Source organism: Elaeis guineensis, chromosome 6 (assembly GCF_000442705.2).
Source record: "Elaeis guineensis isolate ETL-2024a chromosome 6, EG11, whole genome shotgun sequence".
Lineage (NCBI taxonomy): Eukaryota > Viridiplantae > Streptophyta > Magnoliopsida > Arecales > Arecaceae > Elaeis > Elaeis guineensis.
Window position 1 is genome coordinate 13,436,855 of NC_025998.2, and position 24,706 is coordinate 13,461,560.

At 36.1% G+C, this 24,706-nt stretch overlaps 1 protein-coding gene across 4 annotated transcripts; it reads right to left on the bottom strand.

Moving 5' to 3' along the window:
- Positions 1 to 9,841: 9,841 nt before the first annotated feature.
- Positions 9,842 to 22,372, bottom strand: LOC105047179 (uncharacterized). 4 transcript variants are annotated; one of them, XM_010925987.4, is made up of 8 exons: positions 21,846 to 22,372; positions 14,727 to 18,021; positions 14,497 to 14,581; positions 14,298 to 14,365; positions 14,123 to 14,188; positions 13,950 to 14,039; positions 12,696 to 12,872; positions 9,842 to 10,122 (listed from the first exon to the last, which is right to left on the bottom strand). In XM_010925987.4, the coding sequence occupies exons 1-8, from the start codon at positions 22,226 to 22,228 to the stop codon at positions 10,087 to 10,089; spliced, it is 4,200 nt and encodes a 1,399-aa protein (XP_010924289.2). In that variant the 5' UTR covers positions 22,229 to 22,372; the 3' UTR covers positions 9,842 to 10,086. The 4 variants fall into 4 exon arrangements, with proteins under 4 accessions (XP_010924289.2, XP_010924288.2, XP_073115324.1 ...); XM_010925986.4 differs by having other exon boundaries at positions 14,289 to 14,365; XM_073259223.1 differs by lacking the exon at positions 9,842 to 10,122 and adding an exon at positions 10,704 to 10,997 and having other exon boundaries at positions 14,289 to 14,365.
- Positions 22,373 to 24,706: the final 2,334 nt, after the last annotated feature.

Sequence of the window (24,706 nt, forward strand, 5' to 3'; positions counted from 1 at the left end):
ACTATTTTCAAATAGTTTAGCACTTGTCTTTCTGGCTTCTGCTTTATTTTTTTTCATCCCTTGGATTCCAGTCCAATATTGCATGGTCTTTGTTAATTGTATAGCCGTGCTAACTTTGCTATCAGTTTCAACATTTTGATATCCATGTTTTAATATTGATAAGTAGCTTGTTTTCTAGTTATCTTTTAGAAACATTATTATGTCGGGAACCTCCACACAAGATTTTTTTTGTTGGGTATAGATCCTCTGCGGTACTAAAAAATTATCCTAGGGTGCTGTATATGATTGAGCACCGTCCATTTTAACATGAACGGCTACATATATTCACACATGTATATTTTAAAAAAAATAATATATATATATATATAAATCTTAGAGATATTTAGACAGCTTGGATAATCATCTATTTTACGATGGACATCATCTAATCATACACAGTACTCTACGATACTTTTTAAATACCGCATAATCTTTTTTATTTGCTCTTTTGTCTCTGCAAATCATCAATATTTAAACATATTTTTGGATATTTTATCTAATATTTTGGGTTTTACATCTCAGACTACAATTTTATATATAGGATGTTAAACTATATAGGATAATAAGAACACTTATAGAAAGACAAAGCCGTTTTCCTTTGATTTAGTATGCCTAGCTACAACACAACAAGAGGAGCCAGAGCAACATCTTGGTTTCTCAATCCCGATTTCAAATTTACAAATATTCTCGAATGAGTTGGGGATCAAATTTATGAGGTATCACTTTGTAACTTAACTCATTCATCAAAGACAGCAAAAACACGATTAAAACAAATAAATAAATAAATAATTTGATATCATATTAGCGAGGGTCATACCATGATGAGCTTAAATTGGATTGTGTCCAACATAGGGCTGACAATATAGGAGTAATTAAGCAAATCCATCCTACCAAATTCAGCATACATCAAAGTATTCACTTTATCAACTTAAAATTGCAATTCATCCTTTTTCTTTCATATGGGTTTTCTTATTAACAAACAAATTTAAATGGAAAAAAAAAAAAAATTCCATCTAAGCACTACATCCACCAAAAGTCTCAGGCGCACATGGGATTACTTGGTATGGTGCAACGTTTCGTGAACAAGGAATCGACCAAATAATTTTTTTACTTAAACGGAACGCATCATTAAGCACAAAACTATTATCTTTCCTGCGTTGGTCTATGGTAGCTGATCGCAAGAGCATAATTGTTATGACTAAAGATTTTTTTCCTTAAAAAAGCTATTAATGATACAAGAACATATATCCTCGAACTTTATCGGTAGATAACTTGAAGTGGTTCCAAACAAGAAAGATAATTAAAAAGACAAAAGACCATTTGAAGTAGATCAACTTTCTAGGTAGGTAACATGAAGTGGTTCCAAAACAAGAAAGATAAAAAGACAAAAGACTATTTGAAATAGATCAAAGGCCTGGCAGAGTTGGGATCCCATGTCCCAGCCTCCCTCATGTATTCCAAATACCTCAAGAACTCAGGCCTTGCCATAGCCTCCTTAGTCGGCGCTTCGAGAATTTTGATCACAGGGTGAGCTTTTATATCCTTTTGGTTTGATGTCTTCTTTTTGGCCGTGGCGGCCTTCGCTTTGCTCTTCTCGGTGAAGTTGAAGGAGAACTGCTGCGACAGGAGTCGACGGTAGCCTCGGCGATTCTTCTGATGGCCCGAAGCTTCAGACATTGCTGTGGAGGAAGAGAAGGTAAGGGAGTAGGTTGGCGTACGCTTAGTCTTGTGTTGCTTGTGCTAATGGTGAATGCAAGTAGACGATGTTGAAGAGTTTAGAATATAAAGGCCTGGAATTTGTGGAAATGGTCGAGTTTTGATGGAATTGATTAATCTTGCATGCATCATTTTTAACTGTGTATCCTAAAGAGATGTATTTGACTTGGTTAACCTTCATTGACATTGTCTTGGCGTTGTTAACACGCTTTGATGAAATGTAACATATATTGTAAAGAAAGCACCTTGCTGAGCTATCTTAGAATGCCGAGTCATGACTTCCACAAGTTGGTTGGGGAAAAAAATGAACGAGCATACGTCAGACCATATTTAGTCACACCATGGTCCCTTTCTTCTTGGCTTGATTGTAAACTTCTGGTCCCTTTCTCCTTGGCTTCAATGTAAACTTCTGTTTACTTTATTCCATTTTTTTTTTTTTTTTTGAATGTCAGGATCCACCCCAACGGCAAAAAAAGACAGAAAAAGGGGAAAAGAAAAGGAAGCAGCACAGGTAATAGGGCATGCACAAGGGGTATGGATCCTTCACAATGCAATATTGTAGAATGGCTATGTAGCCATAGGTAGCCACCATTAAAAGATGGATGGTCATCAAATAAGACATCCAAATATATTCCATATCATACATGGTATATATTATTTGATGGCTGTCTGTATCGTGATAGCGGCTATCTAAAGATGCACAACATTTTGCAGTGCAGCTTGTGCACATCATAAAAAATCATGAGATGTTTGTGAGAAAATAAAGAACTTGATCATTTTCTGTAATATTATATAAAAGAATATGTGCCTATGCTTCAACTGCTCTGAATCTATTTTAGCCATCCCTCTTCTTTTCTTCTTCCAACTTAGGCTTCATATCTTCCATCAAAAAAAAAAAAAAAAAACTTAAGCTTCTTATCTTTTTCTAATAAGCATATATATATATATATATATATATATATATATATATATATATATATATATATATATATATATATATCATAAGTATGATACATCATGTGAGAGTTTTCTGAGAGTGCAAGAGGACTCGGCGTGTTGAAGAGTGGTGCAACTAGGGCTTCCTAAGCTGATTGATTGCTAGTATTGGAGAATCTATTCAGCTAACGACGGGCTTTTGTTAGTGCTATCAAGGGCATTATTTGGGCACCTATCCTCTTCATTGTTACCATCATGTTCATCTTATTACTGCATATACTGTATAATGATCAGTGAATTAATTGAAAAGAGTATAAACCTGAACCTGTGGACATAGAAAATTCTGTTAAACCATGTATAATTTGTTGTGCTGTGCCATTTTGATTTTCTTTTATTTTCTAGACATTTTTCTGCTGCTAACAATGGGTTCTAAGAAATTCATATATATATTTTGATGTTTTTGGCTCGTGAGCTTACATTGCTGAGCTCATAACAACGCTATTTGTCAGTTTGATAATACAAAATTAGAAACAATTAAGTTCATAAGATAGAAATCTCATTCTTTTTAATACAAACTATCGCTCAAAAAATCACTCTCCCACATTGTTTGCCATAAGCCTCTTGCTTGAGATTTGTACTTACTTCATGGTTCTAAAAAAGTTGGTGGAGCTTGCATCCTTCCTTTCTCCAAGTATAAGAAAGTTCTACTCTCTGGATAACTCCATTTTGATCACAATTTGCTATACCAACATTGTTCGTTAGCCTAGCTTTGTTGCCAAAACGCACCGTTGCCATGTTCATCCTTTTAATATTAATTTAATGTGAACTCCAACTTCCGTTCACATTGTCCAATTCAACGAATCTTTTGTATACTAGACAAATTAGATTATTTTAAGCAAGGGTTAAGTCACCGGCAATCCACTTTGATCCGTCGAGTCCGACATGTTCAAAAATAATCAAGCCATAGGTATAAAATACCGAATTTTTTCCTTATCTTTTTGGAGCTAGATTATTATTGTAAGCAAAATTGGTCATTGATGAAATTGCTAGAAAAATTATTCATGTCAAACATGTGGAAAAATACCTACCAAAATTAAAAGAGAGAACTAATTAATTCCTGCTGTGCTTATTATTTTTTAGCTCATGTTCAACATCTAGAATGCGTAGTTTTTTGAGATCGTAAGAAGTGAAGTCTAATTTGAGAGAGTAAACTCTGTTAAACCGTGTTTTACTTATAAGTATCTGACAAGATATATGTGAGTAGGCTTTTTGAAGTGTGGACAGATGCACATAGTGTGAGAACTTGAGAGGCCAAATTGAGGTTGGAACTGACAATCATCGCCATCAGTAGTCCTAGTCGAAAAAAAGCTGATTAGTCATAGCATATTAATCTATCTATCTATTTATCTGTCTATCTATCTATTTGCATATACACGTGTGTGTATGTGTGGTGTGTTCTCCATAGCTCTACTTTGGAAGTTGGAGAACCATGTGAAACTAAATTACATGGGGTATGAATGCTGATTAAGTGCTTGTACTTGGATAGTTTATTCGACTCCTTAATCTACCATCATTTAGCTCAAAATTCTACATGGTGGGCAAAAGTTTTAATTGGTGATACGTTGGCCATATAGGCGTGGATGACTTGTACCGTAGTAGATGCCTATATCCCAAGGTAGAATGCTTGGTAATTTGATATATCCCAAGACATTAGTTGATATATAATGATTGAGATATCAAAATATTTAAAAAATATAAATATAAATTAATAAACTATATTTAAGCTGATATTTTTGTTTTTGGTAATTGATCAGTGCCAATACATTGATAATGTATCAATTGGTCTCATAATATATTGTTTTTTATGTATAAGCAAAAATAATAACGATCAACGTAGATACAAACAAAAATCTCCCACGCGCGTGCACACGTGCACACATCAAGGATATTGCAGCATAGGTCCTTTAATTGAGGCTGGATCATGAGTTGGTTATGGTAATTCTATGTCTAATTTGACTCTTTTGTGGCGAGAATGCTTGGAGTTAAATGGGATCAGACCAGTAGGTACTCGCCCTACCTCTAAGGATAGTTTTTAGTGTTAGTGGGGTGGGAGGGGGAGCAACAATAAGGTCCATGGACGTCCATTAAGAGAGAGTGTTAGGAGTATTGCGGCTAATCTCCCATCGCTTGTCGTCGATAAAGAGCATCTACAAAATAAAATTCTCACAGACTGAAATTGTATCCGACAGAAACTCTCCGATGCTTAAATCAGCGAAAAATAATGAACAACAGATAAAGAATATTTGAATTAGCAGAGTTTCAGTCCAGAATTGTCTTACCCATGCTGTTCATTTACCTCCTTTTTATAGATGATTTTGATGTAACTGTCGAGCATGTGATCCCACTTTTATGATACTAAATTATCGAGCCATAATTATGGAGTTAATGGACTGTTTATGCCCACTAATAACCATGACACGTAGTCAATAACCGTTTATAACAGTTAGATGTGTAGGTTCCACACATTCCGATCTTATGTGATCATGGGAAGATAAGCCGACTATGTGTCGGAAATAGTAGTAGGTCAGTAGTTGTGAAGACCCGAATGAGCATCGGATGATGATTCTGATATGCCGATGGTCATCAGTCGGATATTAACTGAATCGTCGTGATTGTCCATTGTTGGTTGATAATAGCCGACTGTCGGTCGGTTAATTGATTGTTAGTCGGAGTATTGTGTTCATAAGATCAATATAGGATCAAAGTCGGGAGTCGGTTGAATGGTCCCAACAGGAAGATACATTTCAGAGTACAGATTAGTCTTCACCATAGACGTTGGACCACTCTTTGTATTAACACGTAAGCATTTCAGACTACAAAATAGTGTTTACTATATATGATTGCTCATATATTTCTCTTCAAGCACTTGGAAGCAAATGGAAGATGCATTTGCTTTCCTCATCATGCTGCGACTGAAGAGCGATATCCTCAGTACAACATGCCCCAAAAATAAGTGCTTCTTTCAGTGCTCTGGTTCATGAGATACTGCTATACTGACAAAATAACAGGTTTCACTGAGTTCACTCTAAAAGACCAGTGGAGTTCTGGTTTTTCTTTATGCATCACACGGAAGGACTTTGATGTATCTTCAATGGATCACCAGCTTATCAATCTTTTATAAGCAACCATTTATACCCTTGTTCACTGCATCTTTTTTTCCGGATTCTCAACCTGTTATAAGTTGTATTACCGTCTGTAGATGCATTCGGTAGCATTAGCACTCGGCTCCACAGACATCTACCTGTTTATGGTCATGCTCAGCTTTTTCTTGTAAAGAAAGTTTTTTGTTATCTTTCTCTTAGCTGTTTGTGTTGTATTTTTTGTAGTAGTCACAGTAGTTTTGGTGTCCTCTTTTGGTACCTCTTATACCTCCGCATGTACTCTTGTATTTTCACTTTATTACTACTAAATATGTAGACACTAGCTCCTCAGTTTTATCAAAAAGAAGAAGAAGACCACTAGAGTAGTGTCCATGACCATTAAAATTTTTCTCAAGGAAAAAAGAGATTTATGGGACATATATAAAAATTGTTCTTGTAGGTTTAAAGGGATTGAGTACTCTATGGAGGAAGGTCATGGACCTTGGCCTCAAGGAAGGTCATGGACCTTGGCCTCAAGTTTCAGTACTCTATGGAGGATATGTTTGATGCCGCCATCGTAGAATAAAATGTTGATACCCCTACGTTGTGGCATTGAGGCAGGAGAACATGCGGCATGGATGTTGTTGGGGGTAATTTCGTACTAGTCGAAGACATGAGGTATACGAGAACATGAAGGTACCTCGAATTTAGTCAGCTTCTCCTGGTTCACTTACTTCAGACAGTTTCTGATCTAAAATCCGGTAGGGACTCGGCCGTCTCTTCAATTCCGACTCAACAAGGTATTTAAGCTGATCTTATTCGACAAAACAGGAAAGGTTGATCTTCAGCCCCCACACAGATCCTCAAATTACATGACCATTAGGAATAAATGATGACGAGAGGATAATGAATAAATAACAAGCAATCTCTTCAGATAAGAGAAGGATAACAATCGAATTTCATCAGATAAAGTAAGACTAACTATCTAATTTTTCTTCAGCTTTTGCCTATAAATAAAGACCCATAAAGAATCTCCAAGGTACGAAACCTCTTTTCTTGCTACACACTTTTTTCCATCTATGCCAGAGATTTGATTTGAGCATTGAAGGATCTCCACTGGAGCCAACTCCGATCGAGGACTTTTCTTATAGATCCTGCTGCTGCCATCTAGCCATCGTAGTCCTTCAGTAGCCGCCGACCTCCAGTCAATCCGATCTCAAGACAGATTTCTGCCGCAATAGATGTGAAGAGAGTAAATGAATTTAATGATTCGAAAGTCCTAATAGCTTAGAACGAAGACCATGTGGTATGGTCATATAAAGCGAATATAGTTTAGGATAAATTACAGTGACATCTTTTCAAATTTTTGTGATTTACATTTATCCTCCAAAAATTTTAGTTTTTTTAATTAGATCTCAAAATTTAAATTTTTATTGCAATGTGGCCAATTGTCTATCTACGCCGGAATCCATGAATATATTATAATCACCAATATAACTTAAGATAGAAAATATTAAACATGTTTCTGTTGGTTATATTATAGTATTGTGATGTGTTTTGGCAGGAACGGAAGCAGATCACATTGTGCCTTCCATTCCTCTTCCTTTCTTAGTAAATAGGGCCTTAAAAAAAATCTGATTTAGATCAGTTAAGAGAGAGAGGAAAATACTTTGGGTCGGGGATGATGGGGGTTTGTGGTTTGTGGAGGGGTGGGGACATGCTGCCTTCAAACTTTCGAAAACTTCTGGTGCACTTAGAGAAAAGGAAAGTACCAATCTGTAGGCTTCAAGCTTGGGATTAACTTACTAACAGAGGTGCTCTTTGTTTGCTGTCCTCCAAAAAATTCTCGCCTGCTTTCAAATTTGGGGAGCTCCTGGGATCAGACAGAACATTGCTGGGGCATTCTGTAATCTGGAATAATTTGAGACCTTTAGCTACTTTGGGAGATATTAGTCCTAGTCCTGTTAACAAGGAGACTGCAGATTGAACTCTGTTTCTTAGCTTGGGATGATGGAATCAAACGGGAAGGTGGCTGCTGCTTCAAACGTTGTTCATCAGCAAGGAATGCATCTTCAATTCTTCGACTGTAACCCTTTCTTTTGCTCTTTTTCCTGTCTTGCAAAGTACTCACAAATGTTTGGGCATTTCGTAGGCAATACCTTTCTCTCGTGACCCTGTATCTCTATTGTGGGTTGAGGGTTTCAATGAAGGTCTCATGCACCACAACAAATCCTTGGGGCCGGTTCATAAGCAATTGTAGATATAGTAGTTAGCTGGGAGGAGTCACATGTAACGTTTTAAAAGTATTGAGATTTGAATGAAAATCATGAATTATTGAAAGAGTGTTCTTATAATTTTTTAATAATTTTTTAATTTTAAAATAAAAAATAAATAAGTAATTTGATAGTTACCGTTAATGGCATTAGATTTTTGTTGGATGGTTGGAACATCTTGTAACAAAAACTTAACTTTTGAAATTTAATTGAAAAAATTAGAATTATTGGATGGTAAGTGTAAATCGTAAAAATTTGAGAACCTATTCTTTTGAAGATAAAAAATTTACTCAGGATATATATTTTTCTAAATAAATATTTTTTAAATAATATTTGGATAGAAAAATAATTTATCAATGTTCTTCTATACATTAAAAAATAGTTCGAGAATCTTTTAGCCATATTTTTTTGCATTACTAATTTCCTAAATAAATTGCTAAGATCAATCCATATTTCTCATAATATATTTATTATATAAATATTATTATATATAATAATTAATATTAATATAATATTAATATTTTGTATTAATATAATATAATATATTATTATATATAATAATATATTATATTATTATAATATATTATAATAATATAGTATATTATATTATAATATACTATGTTAAAATATAATATAGCATATTATATTATAATAATATATTATTATATATTATATAGATATTATTATATAATAATAATATATTATATTATATTATATTGTATTAATATAAGATTATATTAGGAATGAATTAAAAAAATTATTTTTTTAATTGATGAAAAAATAATTTAGCCACTTCATAAGTGAATAAGATTTTTTCAATTTCATGTGTAAATACTATCCATGAGAAAGTAACTTATCCATTTTAAAAAATATAAAAATATGCATAAATTAGTCAATGAGAAAGTTAACCAACTTTTTCATAATATTTATCCATAAAAGAATAGATCCTAGAGAAATATCATGATAATTTATTCTATAGTTTATTATGAATATTTAGTGGAGCACATTCTCATCATTTGACTTTTTTTTTTTTTTTTTTTGTCCCTTTTTATTCCTCTGACGCTGCTAGAAGACTTCTGCCAGGTTGTGCTTCGTTACTAATTCAATAATCAATGAAAATGACTGGTTTCAATCAACCACATAAAAAAAAAAACAATGAAATGGTTGATGAATATTTCTATTACTGTTAAAGAGAACCGGAAAAAAGAAAAAAAAATGGAAAATTGCGTCATATGTCCAACTCCTTTATGCAGTTTTAAGTTTTAGTGCCATCTTTCGAGATAGTATTAGTCTAACCAGACCAGCGGGAAGAAAGAAAAGAAAAGTGTAAGAATAATCTCATATAAATTGTTGCTGGAAATGCTCTTCCTCTCTATCCGTCTCTGTCTCTGTGAATGTGTGCGTGCACGTGTTGTGTTACAAAATACCCTTTGTCTGCATCAATGTTCCAACGTAACAATCTTAACCAGGGTTAGCAAAATGATAACCTATCCCCCAGCATTTTCTGAATCAGAAGTTAATTTTATCTATTATAACTCATCATTAAGCAACCCAAATTGATTATTTTGAACATCATTTATAAGCACCAATTTCAGTTGTTTTCCAGCAAGTTAAGAATTTCGCGTGCACGTGCAGAATGCCACATGCTGCATTTGTTTGAGTCATTATGATAAAAAAATCAAACGACCTGTCATCTGGGAAAAAGAGGTAGGTAGAAATTATTGGCCAACTGAAAAATGATGAACTTCTTGCACCATGGATTTCATTGCAATAGAAACATTTTTGCTCTGTGTTATATCTCGTTGGAGCAGGACTAAAATTCTAATACAAACTACTAGAAACTACACATATACATAAATGCAAAAGAATGATTACAATTTAGCAATGTTATCAAACTTGCTGGATCCAAAATTACATTGCCTCTTACTCTAAAATCAGCTAAAGCTTGAACTGTGAACAATATATAGTACCTGTTCCATCTGCTATCGCTCTTCTGAGTTGAATCTATTCCAAGCTTCCTGCATAACTCCCAAAGCAGTGTAAATATAAGAGAATATAATGGCGATATGATATCATGCATGTGAAACTTTTCGATGGCTATGTAGAGCTTTATCTGCATATAACCTTTATAAAACATAGAATAGACGTTGTAGTATAAGGTTTCAACTGGGGAAAAAAACCAAAACAGCATAAAGATAAGAAGGATTCAATTTGCATGAGTAAGACTCCTTAATAAACATTATTTATTTGCATATGTAGGCTAATAACAATATAATCGAGTAAACTCATTAAGCAAATGAACATAAACAAGAGAAGAAAGCAAAGCAATCCTCTGTATAGCTACCAAGAGCTCATTTTCCAATTAAGAACCACACCTAGAGGCATATGTACAGATAACCATCTATACACCAAGTCACCGACATAATACCATTTTCATTCTCATAGAATGAACGAAAGCATATATGGTTTGACAATGCACCAATTATATACAAGGCTTGGGTTCGCATTATTAATCATATTTTGTCATTGATTCTTATACAAGGCCATCCTTGACAATACAAGTACTGACCAGCAAAATCATGAGCAAACTTCAATTTTTAATGATGCACAAATAGAGGAATGTAGAAGCCTAATCTGCCAATCCACCGAAATTACTAAGTGCAATATGGTTGGAGAAAATGGCAAAGGAGCTCTACTCTACATAGACTGTGAACCTTACATCAAGCAACTATAACAACCATAATTTAACAAAGGCTGTGCTTAAAAATTCTTTTGGATACACATCCACCTCAGAAATGTCATAGTATTTACTGACATGACCTGAATCCAGCGCCCTCTTTCCTGTGAGCATCTCACATCCCAAAATGAGCTCCCAGTTTTCCTGAATATAAAACTGAAACTGGACAACTCAGAAGAGAACTTATGGGAGCACAATGTTGTGGAATCATGTAGTCTTGTAAATTGTGCAAGCAAAGAAGTCCATGAAACTTCTGGAACCAGAAATAACAACTTAAAAGATGAAAGTCCAAGGTTGCAGCGAGGGTAAGATGGCAAGTCTGTTTTCATCTTTGCTGTTGACTTTCATATGCTACAAAAGGTGGTTCTACCTAATTGCCCTATCCCTTCATTCCTATCGATATCATTTCCATGGTTTCCTATATAAATTAATTGCTAATCACGAATCTAGCTAGTTATACAATGTCCTGATATAGTCAGTTCTTTGTCACTCTTATGGTCAGAAGGATGTCATTGTAGTCTGGCCAAAAGATAAAACTGCACCATGTCGGCATAAGGTTGCTCTAATTAATATACAAGCTAATGGATCTCTCAGATTATAAACAAATATAACAAATATAACGTTCTCTTTTACTTTTGATATGTAGGATGAGGAGAAGATGCAGAGCTCCACCTATTCTTATTTGGGTGATAATATATGGTAGTCTCTCTATATTGTCGTCTACCTTTGCTCTCTATCACCATAATCTACATGATACTCTTCCCTGCTTGGATTCCAGTTACTAAATTTAAGCCTCTGTTAACTGGAACATTTGATCCTTTCCAGCAATACTCCTATTGAAATCCCTTAAATCTTCTGATTATTTCTCATTCCTCCATTTTAAAGTCTGCTAAGAATCCATCTATTTCTCCACCTCCATTGCAGAACACTAGTGGAATCTAAATTTGCTACATTTTGCAGAAAGAAATGACATCAGAACTCAGCTACATCAATGAGGACTTCTATTTATCAATTCTGATCTCCGTATCTTTCTTCTGGTTGGTTTTGGACAAGGTTCTGACATGTTACACAAGAATGAGAGAACAAATTAACTTGTTTCTTGGTTCAGACAATTATTGCTTGCTTTTGTTCTGTCAATTTCTTTAAAGGATGATTGAAGGCCTACTAGTGGTGTTCCTAAAGAGGAAGACGAAGAAGAAGAAGAAGAATTTAAAGAAGCTTGTCTCAACCTAGTTCAAGTTTGCCGACTTGTTTCCTCCCATCTCTTTTTCCTTTTTTTTTTCTTGATTATATAGTTATTCTTTAATGATATAACATATGAAAGTATAGCCAAAATTCAAGTTCTGATGAACTGCTAACTTAATTTCTGATTTTTATTTATCAATCTAATAACTGAGCATTTTTTTCCAATTACTTTAACCAGGCATGTGCTTCACTTCCATATTCTAAAATATTTTATAAAATTGCATGTATAAGTTTTAGTCCACATCAATAAAGCTCAAATCCTCCATGCATCATCATCTTGCCAGCAACTGTTAACAGGGTATTTTGTACAAAACTCTTAATATAAAGGCAATCATCACAATTTTAAACAATTTAGTTTTTGTAAAAGGACATCTTAACATCAATTATGCTTCCATGCATATTGTCTTAAAATGCAGATTTCTTTTACCAGCATCCAGCTTCATAATTACCAAACAAGTCAGAAACTAACTGTGATTACTCAAAGCAATCATGTATAATAGTAATCCTTTTCTGCGAATATCATAAACATGGGTAAAGAATCTTACTACTAGATGAAAAAAGTTTTTAAATTACATAATCAGGAAAAGACAAGCCTATTCAGGAACATACCTTAAGGAGATCAAAAACCTTCTCACAAACGTACTTCTGTTGAATGCTAGCACCCCTCTGCTGCAATTTATCTGGATGAACGCAAAGAGTAGCCTTCCTGTAGGCTTTCTTTACAGCAGGAGCTGTAAGAATATCTGTCAATGGAATTGGCTGCCAGCCACTCTCAGGCCCAAGGATCTGCCAATTAAAATATCAAGTGAAAACACTGCCAATGTACATGGTTATCAAAGTCTTGTTAGCTGCTGGTGCAGACTGAAATTCGCAAACCAGTGAAAGGCTACGAGAAACTTTTGTGGTGCTAACAGAACTTGGTAGCAGTCAAAAACTTTTTATGAAAATAAATAATGCTACCATGAAGACAACAAAATAAAAGACTCCCCAGGAATCACCTAATCTTCCTATTATATCAGAAAAAATCCAGATAAGCACCCTATTGAATAGAAGCTCTAGACAAGCAGAACTTGGGCAAGAATTCTCATTCAGACATGGTATATTTCATGCATATGTTAGTGAAAGTACTAACTGCATGATTATATATAGAAGACTACTTAATACATCCACTTTCCAAAACTCCAAACCAACATCATTCACTTTCCAGAACTCCAAGCCAACATCCTTTCACTTCTAGGCCGAGCTCACTCATCGCTAGTTTCATTCACCCACTAAATTCTGTATACATGGTTTCATATACTTACTGCTTTCAGCTTATGCATTCTTTTTATAAGAGAAATGCAGGAGTCTATTGGTCCATTTCTTTTAACTTCAATGCATGAAATATCCATAACATAGAGTTGTGCAACATTGAAGGTGGACCTCAAACATTTAACTGCATTAAAGGTGTATGAACGAATTTGATGTCAACAATAAGATTCAGTTAAGGATATAATAAATAATTCTTCAAATCTATCTAAAGACATAAAAGAATCCGAGCGGTCTACAAATTTAAGCCATCATATACTAAAATATGGCAACTATTATACACTTCAAGTTTTTACTGGTAGATAAGCATGAAAATACCTAGGCTTTTTTTTTTTTGGACATAAGAGGTTACAACGTTTTATTGGTTCTGCCCCTCAGGAAAACCCAACTGTTAAGAATTTCAGTGTAGGCACTTGGTTCTTCATTCTAGTGAAAAAGTAGTTTAACCCATTTATCCTAATACATTTCAAGCTAAGAAAGCAGCTGGCACGGTGAAATAGATATGCAATGCTTAGATATATATGGTAATAAAATCAAAGACAAAAGAATGCTTACATATTGCAATGTTGACAGCAAAGCCCGCAAATTTCCTTCTTTTCCATTCGACCATCTCTTGACTTCAGCATCCAGATACTCTGCTAACCTCTGCAACCACAGTTCAAGGATGGTCACTGAAAGAAGTGCACTATACTGCTAGTCCTATAAACCTTCATGAATTAAGTCATTACATGTCTTTCTGCCTGCTCCCTTTGTGAAAGAAGATCACGCCTATTCTTTTCTGCAAGAGCTTTTGCCTGAAAATAGCAATGCAAATAATTAAGGAAAGGCATAGGCAATCAAAACTAAAACAAATAATTGGCCAATAGCATAAAAAAGCATGAAAATTTTAGATACTTCACATACTGCACGTTCAACTGTCCGTTGATGCCTCTCAAGTCTTGCTTTATATCTTAAATTTGACTCACCCTCACCTGTTTCAAAATTAATCATCAGAAAATGATAGTGTAATGAAGTTGAGGAGAAGAGACATGGAAATGCATCACCAAGGCAAAATGGTATAAATAGATGGCACTGGGAATTATCAAAATGAAGCAGTTATCACCTTGACCGTTGAAATCTGAATATATTTGGCAACTGCCAGAAGAACTTCTTTGAAACTGTGCACTATGTGCAACATCCTGCATGTCCTGCCATGGTACATCAGTCAATCAACCAATGCCATACAGTTTAAGAACATCCAATCTGAAAATATGAAGCCAGAACTAGAGAGGTACTACATATTATAATTCTACTTGTGCACAAGCCAGGTTTTAGCCTTGTTCCAGTAACTACCTTATCTCTGGTCTTAAAATGATCCTCTGCCACATTATCTTTCCTCATCTTGTTCCTAGAAGTGGCATTAAATCTCTCCATGCGTTCTCTTGCTTCTGAAGCAGCTTTTTCAGCAAGTGCTCTTTCTACAGCACGCTCCCGAGCTTCTGCAGTTGCTCGCTCCATGGCAGCACGCTCCACCCTCAATCTAGCTTCTCTCAAAGCTTTCTCAGCTAGTGATCTTTCCTGAGCTTCACGAGAAGCGTTCTCCGCTTTCTCTCGGGCCTCTGCTAGTGCTCTTAGCCTAGCTTCAGCAATAACCCTCTCCACTGCTATCCTTTCTGCCCTTTCCCGGGCTTCAGCAAATGTCCTCTCCTGTGCTTCATGGGTAGCTCTTTCAACAGCGAATCTGTCCTTTTCTCTTTCTCTCTCCCGCTCTTTCTGTTCCTTGAAGTTCCTTGCCTGCTCTTTCACTTGATCTGTTTCTCTTTCTATTCTTCTTTCATTTTTCCTTCCTTCTGTTCTATGCAAATTGTTAGCAGTTCTGTCAGATGCCAAAGCACTACTCTCCATAGCATCTGGAGCTGAACTTGGCATTTTATCTTTCTCAGCAAGCTTCTCTGCTTGCCGAACATCTTCAGTGGTTCTATCAGAAGCCAAAGCACTACTCTCCATATCATCTTGAGCTGAATTTGGTATTTCACCATTCTTAGCCAACAAAGAAGCCTGCCGAACATCTTTAGTGGTTCTATCAGAAGCCAAAGCACTACTCTCCATATCATCTTGAGCTGAATTTGGTATTTCACCATTCTTAGCCAACAAAGAAGCCTGCCAAACATCTTCCATAACTCTGCCTGCAGCCCTCTGGAAGATCTCTCGAATTCCATTCAATTTTTTAACTTCTTCAATAATATCAGATGCCACGTGAAATTCTTTAACATCCTTGCTTCTTTCCTCTCCATGGTCACTTACAAATACAGTCTGCTCATTTCCCAGCTGAAGCGACGCTTGATCTCCCTCTTGTTGCTTGTCCTTTTGCAAAAATTCCAGTTGAGCATCTACCATTTTCATTTCATTGAAATCTTGGCAGCATGCCTCTTTTGCCGATCCTGTTTTCTTCTCTTGTTCTCCATGCTCCATGGCCCCTATTGCTGTTTTCTGTTCCTTCAAATCACCTTCCAGCTCATCGGCTTCTGGATTCACCTTGAGCTTTAACTCATCTTTCACCTGCAAACATGCCTCTTGAGTCACATTTACCCTTTTACTTTCTTCCAGCTCATGCAGCACCCAGGTGTCTTCTGATCTATGTTCATTTTCTGCATGATAGCATTCAACATTTCCTTTTATTCTTTCCTTACCAGAATTTTCACACTGGCTAGCTGCCTGAGGTGCTTCCAGGTTGTCTCCTTCCCACATGCATGATCCATGAGGAACTTTAATTTCCTTCTCGATTTCATCCCGAATACCTGTTCTGCTGTCCACATTCAAATTATCTTCATGTTCAGAAGGTACACAAGTTACATCAGTTGTACCGAATTTCTCCTCATTGTCTTCACTTTCACAAGCCTCATTAGCAGCTTCCAACTTTCTTTTTTCATTTCCACTGGCATAATTCTCCTCCAACTTACAAGCATCATCCAAAGGTTTCAGTGTCTTTTCACTCTCTTCGCATGCAGGAGCCTCATCACTAGTAAATCGTTTCTTTACGTCTTCTCCATGAACACTGGCTTTTTGAATCTTCCTTAAGTCATTTTCCTCTTCATCAGGATCCTGATCGTCTTCTAGAATATTTGCGCTCTCTTCATGCACACAAGCCTCTGGAATCATATCTGGTACCTCCTTGATTTCTTCCTCCCTGCAAGCTATATTACCATCTTTCAATTTCATAGTATTTTCTGCCCTTTCACTATTTCCAGCACCTTCTCTCAACTTCCCGATTCCTTTACACTCATAAGCCTGTCCAGCATCTTTATTCACATTTTCTTTGTCTTCACTAATCATTGCAGTTTTTTTTGTATTCTTCACAATAATATTCTGATCAAAGACCTCTCTGACCATTTTATCATTCTTCTCATCATTTATCAGCTCATAGAATTCTTTATCTGTTTTCCACTTTCCAGAATTCTTTTCCAACTTATGGGACACTTCAGAAAATTTAAAACTATTCCCTTGAATTGACCGTTGATCCTCTTCAGCTGATAGTACATGCCCTTCTTTCTCTTCATAATCCAGAGTTTTCTTGGTTTCACTTATGACTTCATGTCTTTCCTCTGAAGCAATGCCATCAATCTTTTTACCCTGCTTTACTAATGTTTTCCGAGTTCGTTCTTCATTGAAGCTTTCTACTTCTTGGGTAGAATGGTCCCCCTTCCTGCCATTACATTTTACAACATCATAATGACCCAACCTGCGGCTCTGAAGATTATCACGTTTCCTCTCCATTGACTCCTTTGCACTTTTTAATCTACCTTGAGCTAGTTCCATTGCTTCTTTCATAGCAGCGGCAGAAGCTGCAGCAGCTGAACTAGCATCCACCTCCGCATCAAAAAAAGGTGAGCTGCCTTTCACAGACTCCTGATGTGCATGGTCTTTGGAAGAGGCCACACCATATCGAGTTTGATGACTTGCAATGGGTTTACATAGTTTTACTTCATCTAAATCAGTTCTGGCATTTGCATATGTCTCAATTGAGCAAAGCCCCTGCTTATTAAATAACTTAGGTGGTGGCCTTGATGGTGGTGGGACTTGCAAGGGTTGTGTCTGAAGACTAATATCAGATACACTTACATACAAAGCATCCGCAGAAGAAACATCTACTGTGCATGTTGATTGATTGCTAGAAGAGCATGAATGGTGCTTCGCTTTTGCATGACCACTTTGTGAGGCAGAAAATTTAGTGGCATGCAATTTCTGATCTGCTTTCAAGTCACTTCCTGTACTCTTTGTATTGTCAGCAGAAGAGGTCGGTGGAACTTTTTTTCCTTGATCCAGATCAGCTAGCTCACCATTGACCATGTCAGGAGGATTGTTGCTCACATTATTCTCCAGGGGGTTGCAACCATCAACCACAACGGCAAATCCAGGAACAGCATGAAGTTGAGTTACATGAGTTCTACCGCTTATTGCATCTTCTATGTTTCCTCGGCTTGTCTTGTTGTATAACACCTTCAACTGTTTTAAGCCATCATCAGGATGATTAGAGTTAGATGAGAATTGATCCTCTTCTGTGCATGCCACATTATCTCCTTTAGGATGTTTTGGAGGAAATTTGGATACTTCTGTCATCTGTGGGCCAAATCCAGTTCTTCTTTGTCCTCTATTAAATTGAAAACAGGAAGAAGAAGCAAAATGATCAGATTTGTATAGAACATTTAAGTCAGAAAATTCATGCAAAACAAAGATGCTGCCATACCAGCAGAGTAAAAAAACTGCAAAAAACTACAACCATGGTAGCTAAATGACTGAAATAAATGTTTTACATGTACTGAACAATGGTTTCCTTGTTCACATATCAGATAAAGTTCTAAACTGCAATAATTTCAATCATGCAAGTTTAAAATCATCAGAACTAAAATGGAAGTACAGAACTTCTATTTTCACCAATCTATATGAGTTATGTAGGTACCAGATAACCAGACTACTTTTTTTGATTTTCTAAAAAACAGCTATTTATGCTGTGCATGATTGTGATAAGCACTTTCTAGTTACAATATATTCAGGGGTATTCTTTAATGTTTTCTGTGAATGTGAAGGGAGGAGTTTTATATGTTTCAGAAAAGAAAAACTGAAACTGAAAAAAACTACATCCATGGTAGCTAAACGACTGAATTAAATGTTTTAAAGGAACCGAACAATGGTTTCCTAGCTCCAATATCAGATAAAGAGATAAACTGCAATAGTTTCAATCATGCAAATTTAAAATCATCAGAACCAAAATGGAAGTACATAACTTCTATTTTTACAAATCTATAAGAGCAATTAGACACAGGACTTCTTTTTTTTTTATTTTCTAAAAGCAGTTCTATATGCTGTCCATGAATGTGATAAGTCCCTTCTAGTGACATTATATTCAGGAGTATTCTTCAATGTTTTCCAAGAATGAACAGGAAGGAGCTTCGTATGTTTCAGAAAAGAAATCTAATGCACATTTCTCTTAATAGTGCATACGGAAATTATCAACATACAGAGCGCATCCCTATTTGTTGTTGCTACCTCAGTAAATTTTGCATTGATCAACCATGGTACTCTATGGCTGCATCCAACAGCTTCTGAACTAGAAGCAAAAAAAATTAGTTGAGCAATTTTTGAAGGGAAAGCTCTGATTTAAAAGTTTAAAATGGATTAGAATGCATATGATGAATGTTGGGCAAGACAAAATCAATAATTGTGTTCAAACAACGAATTAGTGTAAGAAAATATTGGCAACAAGGCCTTCTTTTTCAGGGTGACCAAAATGTTAAAAAAGTGCAACATTTTTTTACTTTTTTTCATAATATAACTCAAAGTTAATTTAATTTGAATAGTAGACATCAGAATCTGAAGTAAAAGTTATTAATGAAGATGGAGGCAGATCTAAGACACAAGGAACCAACATTTAGTTGGTCTTGGAAGGATTTTAAAGAAAGACATGTCAAAACTCTTGTTTGCTAGAAATTTCTATTTTCCTAAGATTTTTGTCCAAGCAAATTATGGATGTCAGAAAAAGACAAAAGAAGGGCATAATAAGGTGTGATATGATTGTGGTACAATGAATAATGGGCTCAATCTGATTTTGGGGTTTCTCCATGAGGGTTTAAACATTTCATACCAAGGTAAAAACAATGAGATGAAGTGGAAAAAAAGGGTTTAAGGGAACTTGCAAAAAGGATTTGAAAAGTTGATTTAAATTTCGATTTCAGCCCTTAGTTGCAAAAATGGATGCTGGTGCAGGAGAAGATTAGGTGCAGGGAAGTCAGTCTTTTATTTATTTATTTATTTATTAACAAATAAGTGGATTTACAGATGAGTTTCCATCAAGATTCCCAAAGGGGTGTCGTCCCCCAAGCAAAAGATTCCTGACACTAAGTTTTCCAGGCCAAATGAATTCCAATTTGGTAGTTCCAGCAGTTTTGTTGGTTTAGGCCATATTTCAACAGCTACAATTGACATTGTAAAAAACCCAAAATATATCAATTAAATAAGGAACCATCAAGAAACAGTTAAATAAAATAGGTCAAGAAAATAAAGTGGAAATCATTTTGAAGCATGAACAAAGTGTTTTTGGACCTTCTGGATGTCTCGTTTTGCTGGTTTTGCATGGCTATAGTAAAATACGTACAAGTTTCCATAATCCCTCTATTCTTTACTCATTATTATCTGGCTGCCTGCTCTCCTCCTCCTCTCTCATCCTCTCCTTATTCTCCCTTTTCCACTCCTCTACTCTTCCCTTTCCTCCACTCCTTCCTCCTCTTTTAGTCCACTACAAGGCAATGTGCCAAACTTTTCTGTTCTGCTCAACCTCTATCAACTTACCCCACCCCACCACCTAGGACCATGACTATGGCTGTCCCGAACTGGCACCTTTATTTCCCCTACCTTAGCTATTACTTTTAAGGATAGGCTCTAGCTTAGATATCATACTTCAGGCTGATTTATTTCCCTACACCGAATTCTCTCCTGCACCCACCACCAAATAGGGTAACTAAGGTCTTGCCCATTATCATGCCTACAAGTGTAACAAAAAGAGAACAACTTGAAGGATTAGGCAATATAAGAAGTGAGATAACAAAAACTTTCGCAGCAATTAGAGAAGTTTAGCTTCATCTTTGTTTTGTTGAAGATAATGAACTCATATACCTCCTAGAAGAAAAATCAACCAAAAGTGGCGAATGTAAAATAGGCATAAGATAATGAATGCCAACTAAAACAATCACCCTGAAATATATTAATGGCTATTTTGACATATATACTTGGTAAAATCCATATGCAAAACAAAGTCTGCACTTACAGTAAGTTAACCTGGAGGGTCAAAAAAAAGCTGTAAATCCTATAAGGTAAGGGGTGCAATGATGATACCCGCTGTAAAATAAAAAAGAAAAATGAAGGAGAAAAGGGAGGGGAAGAAGAAAGTAGCTGGAGGTTCAAGTGTCAGAAAAGAAAAAAAAAATTGAATATACATATAAACTAAATTTACCTTTTAGAGGGTGGGTAAAAATATATCATTGAGACAATCATTATATTCCTCCTATTTGTATCAGTTATAGCAATTCTATTTTCTATTTTCTATTTCAGTCCTATCTTAAGCTAAGGGCTCTGAGATGGAAAGGCTTTTCAACTCCCTTCCCACAATTCATCTAAGCTTTCTTTCGTCTCGTCCCCTCTTTTAGCCCTTTAGAATTGTCTACACCATTCATATCCATATCGGACGTAGTAAAACAAATTATATTTGTCGCAAAATCCAAAATGATATGGGGATGACTAAATTCATTGTACTTAACAAACTTGTACTTTCCTCTGAACAACAAATAGGACTATCACATTGAACATATAATTAACAGATGATACCAAAAGTTCATGCCCTGTTTCACAATTTATTTGGTATACAATATGCCAGTTTGCTTAGCTGCTATACTTGTCAAAAATCGTTAACCCCCAATAAATTCGATTATTCTTCACCGCACAAAGCTAGTTATAATAACAAATCATCGAACAGCCACCCCATCCAATTAGATGCTTTCAAATGAAATGACACGAAGAACATCTCATGAAGAGGGATTGAATGAACAAACAACAAAACAGAATCTTCCACGGTAACCTGCTCTATTTTGCTTTTCTAAGCCAAGCAATATAGAAGTGGCCAGATACAACATTGCGAAGCAGAACTCATGCTTTATTTACCTCCATGAAACGAACAGCTAGCTCCATATAAATCCCCAAGTTGCCTAAATGTCATTTAACCATTTAGATGCAAAGGAACAAACACCTCTCTAAGGCAGCTTGTTTGACCAAGAAATTGGGCATGAGCCCTCCCAACTACCTAAGTTAATCACACACTTTGAACAATAGATTAACTAAAAGCACAAACATACAAATTTTTTATTTCCATAGAAGATAACTCATCTAACCATGAAAATATCAAGAAATCAACAAGTAAGGCCAGACCTCTCATCCGAAAAAGAAACCTCCTCCTTGTTGGGCTCCGCGAACAATTCCTGATAGGAAACCACGAACTCCCCGCCATCGAACCCCCGAAAAATCTCAGCATAATCAAAGCCGGACCTCCAGGCATCGACCGGAGCATCGTCGAGGCCATCCATGGTCGGCGGGAGGTCAAGCACGGGAATGAAGCACGAACCGGCGAGGCCGCCGAATATCTCGGAGTAGTCGTCTAATCGGGCGGCGAACGGCACCGCGTACCGCGGCGGCCCGCCGAACACATCGTCGTAGGCCGATTTCGCCGCCGCGGCCGCCTTCTTGGATGCTGCCCGGGCCGCCTTCTTGGAGGTTGCCGTGCCGCCGATGCGGGAGGCCGGCAGCTCCTCCATAGGAGCAAGAGCGACAGAGAGAAAGGGAGAGAGAGGCAGAGCGCTCCGCTTCGGATTTTGGGGGTTTTTCCCTCTCTAGCTTGCTTCTATATTCTTGAGCGCTGGAGAGAGAGCGGATTGGAGACGTTCTTCGGCTGTGCGCGGTGAAGCAGTGCCTCACGAGCAGTCAGCGGGCGCCAGCTTCCTTTTGTCTTTTTTTTTTTTTCCTTCTTCTTTCTGGACGATTTTTTTGGGTGGGTTTAACATGGACATAAATACGTAGCACCCGAAACACGTCGATTTATTGTGGATGGGCGTTTAAAAGAAGAGGTGGAGCCCAGAGAATGAATGGGTGGTGGAGCCCAGCTGTTTTTTTTCGGTGAAAAAGACTGAAAGGTCCTTCAGGCCCCCGGGCCAACCTGGCTCAAAACAAGCATCATGGTAATAAAGTCCATATCTCGACCCATATGTCAAAAGTCGTTTTCATATTTATGGATTGATATGATGCTATATTGTATTAGCTGGCTTTTGGATATTTTATAGAGTTTAGAGCAATTAACGAGTGATTATATAAGGCAAGATATATTATACTTGAGCCGGTTTGATCATATGCTCTCCCTTTCATTGGATTTCTCCATATTTAAACACAAATAGAAAAGATCCAAACTCTAATTTACGAAAATTTAAATAAAGATCAAAATCTAATATATGCGTGCATCGACTATATTGATCAGCATCTTTTGCTTCAGTAAATTGATATTAGAATCTAAATTTTACCAAGACAAAATAATGAAACTAATTGTATGCATGTGTTTTATCCTAAATTTTGTTCTACAATTTTATAAGATGTCCTTGGAGTTCCACAAGCCACGTCAAACTTTCTTTGGAAGTCGCATCATTTTGAGAAGGAAACGTTCCAGTACTTATATGCCTAACGGTCCTTTGTTAGGATTAGATAGCTTTTTCCAAGATCATGGATAGAATTTCTATGCTTGTCTAAAAATCAAATTTATTCTATGTGCTTTCATTGGGGACCAACTACCACATGCAATTAAGTGTTAGCTCTCAAATATAAACACACACCCACATATGCAATGATAAGCTCTCTCATAGTCATTTCCTGTAATCAATCATGATCCTTGCACCGTCATATATTTCATTTGTAAAACCTTTTTTTTGTGTTTAAATATTTGCCCACATTTGCGATATCCCTCTCATGGATGAGAAAGAGAGGTTGTACACTTTGAGTATTTAAAGAGGAAGGGCCAAAAATGAAAGGGAAATAAAGGAGGGCTGTAATTGATATGATCTTTTAAATTATCTATTTAAAATTAGCCTGGTACCTCACCTATTATATCATTCCAATTGTTCCTTTAATATATGGGTCATATTTCAGAGAACACAGTGCATTGCAACATCTCTTAAATACTTGCTGTAAGCATAAAACAGTCATATGGCACAAAATTTGGTACGATATGAATGACAACTTTGACTTTTTGCACATTAATTTTCAACATGACAAATGCATTAATTTCATAATCACTTCAAGTATATAATATTATTAAAATTTTTATTTGGGGGCGCTAGCATGAGCATGTCCAATGCACATGAGAAAAGGATGAATAATTTCTTCCTACATTTTCCTTATATAATGTTACTGTTAAATTTTTCTTAAATAAGAGATTGTATTGGCACTTCAATTTTCCCCTTATCTTTGTAGAGAAAAGAAAAAGAGTATTGAGATTTCTATTTTTATTATTAAAATGGTTAAGTACTGAATTAAATGAAATGTTAATTCGATAAACTCTACAGCTAACTTTATTCAAGATGATGGTGAAATTTTTTTTCTTAATGAAAATTCATAGAGAGTCCATGCTCCTCCAAATGCTTCTAAGTTGAATATCAATATTGTTTAAATAATATTGATAAGACTTTTGCTCGTTTACGGAGATTTGGATCGTATTTTTCATGCAAAAAAATGATTGATCTTATTTTATGGCATCAAATATTGTATATTATTTTATACAGATCTCAAAGCACTCTAGCTGTTTCTTTCATCCATTTGTATATGTCTTAAAACGGTCATTGTATGATCGAATTGTCAATATTGTGAAAGAAGATAGAATCATTCATGCAAAAGACACAACCCAAGCACTAATTTGGGGTTAATTATTTCCTATTGCAATAAAAATGAACGGATCCGCATTCTACTCCGAGAATCACCTAACTCGACATCATATGTTTAGTTCAGGACTTCGCCGTTGGTATACGTCCTGACAAACAAATACAGAAAAACCAAGGCCATAACTTGGACACGACCCAAAGATATCGTAGACTGACAATAAATACTTTGTAGTATCTTGGTCGGTGCCAACCTTCGATCCAAATCTTCGTGTCTATATGGAGTAAGCCTGCAGTGATGGATGTGTCGGACCAAACCAGCCCGTTCCTTTGGATAAAAATAACAAAAAGGGATGCTGGGATATTGCTTTGTGATGG

Excerpts from the sequence above, each read along its gene's own strand:
- LOC105047179 (XM_073259223.1), bottom strand. The coding sequence starts at position 22,228 with ATGGAGGAGCTGCCGGCCTCCCGCATCGGCGGCACGGCAACCTCCAAG. Across the intron at positions 14,366-14,496 it reads TTCAGATTTCAACGGTCAAG|GTGAGGGTGAGTCAAATTTA; the intron begins GTGATAACTGCT and ends ATTTTGAAACAG. Across the intron at positions 14,189-14,288 it reads TTGAACGTGCAGTATGTGAA|GCAAAAGCTCTTGCAGAAAA; the intron begins GTATCTAAAATT and ends TGCTATTTTCAG.